General features: G+C 41.9%; 1 protein-coding gene across 1 annotated transcript; it reads left to right on the top strand.

Annotated features, from left to right (window-relative positions):
• The first annotated feature begins 5,100 nt into the window (after nucleotides 1-5,100).
• LOC106403399 lies at nucleotides 5,101-6,523 on the top strand. The gene has a single exon (XM_022704428.2). It carries the CDS (start codon nucleotides 5,287-5,289, stop codon nucleotides 6,397-6,399), a length of 1,113 nt encoding a protein of 370 aa, XP_022560149.2. The 5' UTR covers nucleotides 5,101-5,286; the 3' UTR covers nucleotides 6,400-6,523.
• Nucleotides 6,524-6,804: the final 281 nt, after the last annotated feature.

The following is a 6,804-nucleotide window of genomic DNA, read 5'->3' as shown; positions in this document are numbered from 1 at the left end:
TCTCACAGAAAATCTTCTTTAAGAAATTACGAGTAATTTTTGAGTGTATTTGGGATCGGGGTGTGAGTTGAGAGCTTGTAAAAATTTCTCGGGTTGATAATAAAAGATATGTAGCAGGTCCGGAGACGTAGGCAAGATTGGCCGAACTCCGTTAACAATTTTGTGTGTGTGCTCTTTTCCCGCTCCCATAAATTCTGGTTTACCGCAAAATTTGACCGCGTATTTCCTAACAACTGGTATCAGAGCTTGAGTTACGGTGATCGGTCAAATTTTTTGCGGAGTTACTATTCACGTGAACAGTAATGAATTTTGTCGGTAACATCGGTTTGTCGACGAAGGTGTTCTAATACACGGTGGTTCCAGAAACGATGGGAGGCGAAGACGGTTCGGCGCATAGTATCGGGAAATTTGATGGTACAGATTATGCATTTTGGAGAATGCAAATTGAAGATTATCTGTACGGAAAGAAGCTTCATCAACCGCTGAGCAAGAAGCCTGAGAAAATGGATCAGGATGAGTGGGAGCTCCTTGACAGACAAGTTCTGGGTGTTATAAGGTTAACACTGTCGAAAAACGTTGCTCACAACGTTGCGAAGGAGAAGACCACAGAAGGACTCATGAAAGTTCTCTCAGATATGTATGAGAAACCTTCGGCAAACAATAAGGTGTTTCTCATGAAGAAACTCTTTCATTTGAAGATGGAAGAAGGTGGCCTGGTTGCCGCACATGTGAACGAGTTCAACACGATTGTCAACCAGCTGTCATCAGTTGAAATCGAGTTTGACGATGAAGTGCGAGCATTGTTTTTGTTGGCATCTCTGCCAAATAGTTGGGAGCCAATGAGGGCAGCGGTTAGTAATTCTGTGGGTACTCAAAAGCTCAAATTCAATGATGTTAGAGATCGTATCCTTGCTGAGGAAGTTCGAAGGATAGACTCTGGGGAGGCATCAACGAGCTCTGCTTTCAACGTGGAAAACAGAGGGAGAAACCCATATAGAAATAACTAGAGTAATGGCAGATCGAAGTCAAGGAATGGACTGGGTCAGTCCAAATTCAGACAACATGCAGAGTGCTGGAATTGTGGAAACACAGGTCACATTAAGAAGAATTGCCGAGCACCACCGAAGACGGAACACAACACTAGAGGCGGAGCCAATGCAGTGACACGTGAAATCGCTGATGCATTGGTAGTGTCTATTGATTCCCCAAGGAAAATTGAAGCTCATGATGCAACTGCAAACCACCAAAGTGTCAATCTCCTATGTCAATAGCCCAGTCGATTCATGGGTGCTTGACTCAGGAGCGTCATTCCACACCACACCGCACCATAACATCATAGAAAATTATGTTGCGGGAAATTACAGAAAGGTATATCTTGCTGATGGATTACCTTTGGACATAGTTGGTATTGGAGATATCAACCTGAAGATGTCAGACGGACGTGTGTGGAAGATTACGAAGGTCAGACATGTGCCAAAGTTGATGCGAAATCTGATCTCAGTAGGTCAACTTGATGATACGGGGCACGATGTTAATTTTGGTGGTGGAGCCTGGAGAGTCAAGAAAGGTTCCATGGTGGTTGCTAGAGGTCATAAAAGAGGCATTCTTTATATGACGACGAGTTATCAAGACACTGTTGCTGTTGTCGAGAATGCCAAACAGACCAAGTTGTGGCATTGTAGGTTGGGGCACATGAGTGAGAAAGGAATGAAACTCATGGTGGAAAATGGCGCTCTTCCGGATCTGAAGACGGTGGATCATCAGATGTGTGAAATCTGCATCCTTGGGAAACAGAAACGAGTTAGTTTCTCTAAAGGAGGAAGAAAGCCAAAATCTGAGAAGTTAGAGCTGGTGCACACTGACGTGTGGGGACCCGCTCCTGTTGCATCGCTGGGAGGTTCATACTACTATGTGACCTTTATCGATGACTCCACAAGAAAAGTGTGAGTTTACTTCATGAAGAACAAGCATGAAGTGTTTTCGGTTTTCAAAATATGGAAAACCATGGTTGAGATTGAGACGAATTTCAAGTTGAAGTGTTTAAGGTCTGATAATGGTGGAGAGTACATCAGCGACGAGTTCAAGAGATATTGAGCTGATAATGGGATCAAGATGGAGAAGATTATTCCTGGAATGCCTCAACAGAATGGAATAGCGGAAAGGATGAACTGAACCTTGAATGAGCATGCAAGGAGCATGAGATTGCACTGTGGATTGCCAAAGACGTTTTGGGCAGATGCAATCAATACCGCAGCCTTCTTAATAAACAGAGGACCGTCTGTATCATTGGGATTTAGGATCTCTGAAGAAGTTTGGAGCGGAAAGAAAGTAAACCTTTCTTATCTAAAGGTGTTTGGATGCTTAGCTTATGTTCATATTGATGATGCTGCAAGAAGTAAACTTGACTCGAAGTCTAAGATGTGTTACTTCATCGGCTATGGTAACGCGGAGTTTGGTTACCGGTTTTGGGATGATGGAAATAGGAAGATCATCCGCAGCAAGAATGTTGTGTTCAACGAAGAAGCATTGTACAAGGATAAGCTAAGAGAAGGCTCGGAGAGGAAATAGCCTGGAGCTGTTGACTTAGAAGATATCTTGACACCGGAGTTACCACAGGATACCGCAACAGCAGAAGAAGAAATCTCTCAAGACGAGAGTGGTGAAGCTGAAGAAAGTGATGATTCTGAAGTGGTCCCATATACACCAGTCACGGAGTTAGGACGGTCAAGCAGAATCATCAGAAAGCCAGTAAGATTTTCTCTATTGCTCAACTACATTCTGCTCACAAACAGAGGCGAGCCTGAATGTTATGAGGAAGCTATGCAAGTTGATGAGTCGATCAAGTGGGAGCTTGCAATGAACGACGAGATGGACTCATTGTTATCCAATCACACGTGGGAGTTAGCAGATTTGCCTAAGGAGAAAAAGGCATTGCATAACAAGTGGGTCTACCGAATAAAAGAAGAACCTGATGGGAGTAAGCGCTATAAAGCGAGGCTTGTTGTGAAGGGATTCCAACAAAAAGAAGGCGTTTACTACACTGAAATCTTCTCTCCTGTAGTCAAGATGGTGACCATCGGAACGGTTCTTGGGCTGGTAGCTCAAGATGATCTGCATCTTCAGCAGATGGATGTGAAGACAGCATTTCTTCACGGTGATTTGGATGAGGAAATTTATATGAAGCAACCCGAAGGCTTTGAGATCAAAGGGAAGGAAAGCTTTGTTTGCAAGCTGAAAAAGAGTTTGTACGGCTTAAAACAAGCTCCAAGACAGTGGTATAAACGGTTCGACAACTTTATTAAAGGTGTCGATTTCTTGAGGTGTGAAGCTAACCACTGTTGTTACTTCAAGAGGCTTGAATAATCCTACTTGATATTGCTCCTATATGTCGATGACATGCTGATAGTAGGAGCAGACTTGCACGAGATCAATAGCTTGAAGACGAAACTCTCAGAAGAGTTTGCGATGAAAGACCTTGGAGAAGCAAGACATATTCTAGGGATGAGAATCAGTAGAAGCAAGGAAGGTCTTAAGCTATCACAAGAGGAGTATGTGAAGAAAGTCCTCAAGAGGTTTAACATGGATGACGCGAAGCCAGTTAGTACTCCCCCTGGCAAGTCATTTTCGGTTATCCAGAGAACAGTCTCCAAAGACGGAAGATGAGATGGAATATATGGATAAAATTTCATATGCTTCTGCTATTGGCAGCTTGATGTACGCGATGATATGTACAAGGCCAGACATTGCACATGCAGTGGGAGTCGTCAGCAGATTTATGAGCAATCCAGGAAAGGAACATTGGGAAGCCGTTAAGTGGATTTTCAGATATCTAAAAGGAAATCCAAGCTTATCGCTATGTTTCACGAAGTCTAAGACGGAATTACAAGGATATGTTGATGCTGACAATTGAGGTGACATTGACAGCACGAAGAGAACAACCGGGTATGTCTACACCTTTGGCGGTACTGCAATTTGTTGGGTTTCAAAGTTGCAGAAAATTGTATCTCTATCAAGCTGTGAAGCTGAGTATGTTGCAGTAACAGAGGCAACAAAAGAGATGATATGGCTACAATCTTTTCTAGAAGAGCTAAGCCATGACCAAGGGAAAAGTGTGTTACACTGTGATAGTAAAAGTGCCATCGATTTGGCAAAGAATCCGGTTTACCATGCTCGGACGAAGCACATACATCGTCGATATCATTTCATTAGATCAGCGTTAGAAGATGAAATGTTGGTGCTTGAGAAGATCCCAGGAAGCAAGAATCCGACAGACATGCTGACGAAGGTCGTGCCATATGATAAGCTGAGGTTGTGTGCAACCTCAGTCGGCTTGTTGGAGTAACAAGCTGGGAAGACCTGCTACAATGATCAAGGTGTGAAGACAGATTGAAATCAGTCTTCAAGTGGGAGATTGTAAGTCAAAAATCATGTTTTCATCATTGGACGGTGAAAGAGTTGTTACGTGGAGACATGGTGAAACCAAAATCAAAAAGAATAGCTAGAGTTGTTTTGTCAACAACTACTTCTCACCAACCTCTCGTAAACTCTCCTATAAATACATGATGTCTCTCATTGTTCAGAATCATCCCAAAACAAGAAAAAAAAGTGAGAGAGAATGGAGAGATCGAAGAAGAAGGAGAAAAAAAAAATTCTTACAAAAAATCTTCTTTAAGAAATTACTAGTAATTTTTTAGTGTATTTGGGATCGGAGTGTGAGTTGAGAGCTTGTAAAAATTTTCCGGGTTGATAATAAAAGATCTGTAGCAGATCCGGAAACATAGGCAAGATTGACCGAACTCCGTTAACAATTTTGTGTGTGTGCTTTTTTTCCGCTCCTATATATTCTGGTTTACCGCAAAATTTGACCGCGTATTTCTTAACATTTTACATATTTTGTTGTTTATCATTTTTCAACCTCGAACATATAAATTTTATAAAGCGTAAACAGAAGAGCTACTACAGTTATTTTATTTATTTTTAATTTTAATGTTATCTATTCTTCTCCTACTCCTTACAAACTGAAAAGACATTTTTATTTAGAGGTTTTGTTTGGATTAGTTAGACAATAAAAGGAAAAAAAAGGCAAGTCAAAGATACTTTTAGTTGAAATAAAATATCAAGTTAAGATTGTGTCTGGTCCATTTATTGAAAACGAATACTTGGTGGCCAAGGCTGGTCTGGTCCTCTGGTATTAATGGAGAAGATGAACCTAACATCAACTCTTCAGCTAGATTCCTCTTTTTATCTCTCTCGCTCTCTCTCTTTTAGATCTCTTTTCGCTCCCATATGTCTATGCTTCTGAGACGGCTCTCGAGTCTCGGACTTGGGAAACCTCATGTGTCCGTGAGATCCTCTCTTCTTCTTCACTCTAGAGGATTCTCAACTTCCTTGCTTCAAACCCCTCCTTGTAGAATCGTCTTGGCTGAGCCCTGTGGAGGGGATCTCGGAAAACTTGTGGTAATGAATTTAAATGAACTTGAGTGCAAGGATTTGGAGAAGAAGGTGCCTCTGGAGTTAGTGGATGATGAAGACTCAAAGATAATAATAGGGGCATCCGGTGGCTGGATAGCTACTCTAAAGGAAGATGGAGTGCTGCGTCTCCAAGACGATTTCAACCCTGTTGCTTCTGATACAAATCCGAAACGCATCCCACTGCCTCCTCTGGTGACTCTGCCTCATTGCCAAACCAAAATCATCACCAACGTGTCAGTGTCCTCATCTTCTCCAGAGGATGATGAGGACTGTGTCGTGGCTATCAAGTTCTTGGGACCGCAGCTCAGCTTTTGCAAACCAGCCGGTAAGAGTGGTAAACCAGAGTGGACCAACATCAAGATCGAAAACCCCTGCTTCTACTCCTCCCGTGTCATGTTTTCCAAGAAAGACAATATGTTTCGTATTCCCGGATCTGGAGGCCATCTCATCGGTTCATGGGATCCCTACAAACCCAGCAATAACCCCACGTTTCAGAGGTTGCGGTTTAAAAACATGCCCAAGCTCACCAAGGCTAAACAGAATCTTATGGATTTGTGCTGCAGGAGCGAGCACTTGGTGGAGTCACGACCCACGGGTGAAACTTTCTTGGTCAAGCAGTACAAGAAGACAATCAAGATCACCAAGGCTGGTATTGCTAGAATGAGAACCAAAGCTTTAATGGTATTCAAGCTAGACAATGAAGGAAATGCTGTTTACACTCAAGAAATTGGAGATCTCGTCACGTTCCTTTCAATGTCTGAACCTTTCTGTGTCCCTGCTACTTCCTTTCCTGGCTTGTACCCTAACAGTGTCAAATTCCATGATTTCGACGAATCAGGTTTTGTCGGTCTGAAATCCACAAGAGTCTGGAGTAGATCTTATACATGTAGTGCCCCTTACTACATTCCACCACAAAATATTATCTAGTCTTAGATTTGGATATCGAGTCTGTTTTTCTTTTCTGTTACACCATATCTATTCTTCCAACGAATTATGTTATAAACATAAATTGAAAATAGCAATGGATCATCTAGCCTTTTTTACTTCACCATATTATACGTTCAGATTCTTCATAAAATTCACTTGGTAGCTTCAGTCTCGCATATTGTAAAACAAAATGTTAAAGGAGTAACACCAATAATTGTTCCGCTGAAGAAGCAATCTACGGAACTCATTATCTTTCTTTGACAATTCATCAGAAAGTAATGCTACTTTCTCAACCAGATTTGATATCTAAACATAACTCGGAGAATGATGTATTTCTCTTCATGTTGTCAAAGGCATGGGGAAATGGTTTAGGAGACGAAGAAGACTAGTGGACATAAAAAAAAA

Source organism: Brassica napus, chromosome C2, assembly GCF_020379485.1.
Source record: "Brassica napus cultivar Da-Ae chromosome C2, Da-Ae, whole genome shotgun sequence".
NCBI lineage: Eukaryota > Viridiplantae > Streptophyta > Magnoliopsida > Brassicales > Brassicaceae > Brassica > Brassica napus.
The sequence above is the reverse complement of the archived record's forward strand: the minus strand, read 5'-3'. Positions and strand labels throughout refer to the sequence as shown.

Bases quoted from the DNA above. Each gene is read 5' to 3' on its own strand.
- LOC106403399 (XM_022704428.2), top strand. From the start codon at position 5,287: ATGTCTATGCTTCTGAGACGGCTCTCGAGTCTCGGACTTGGGAAACCT.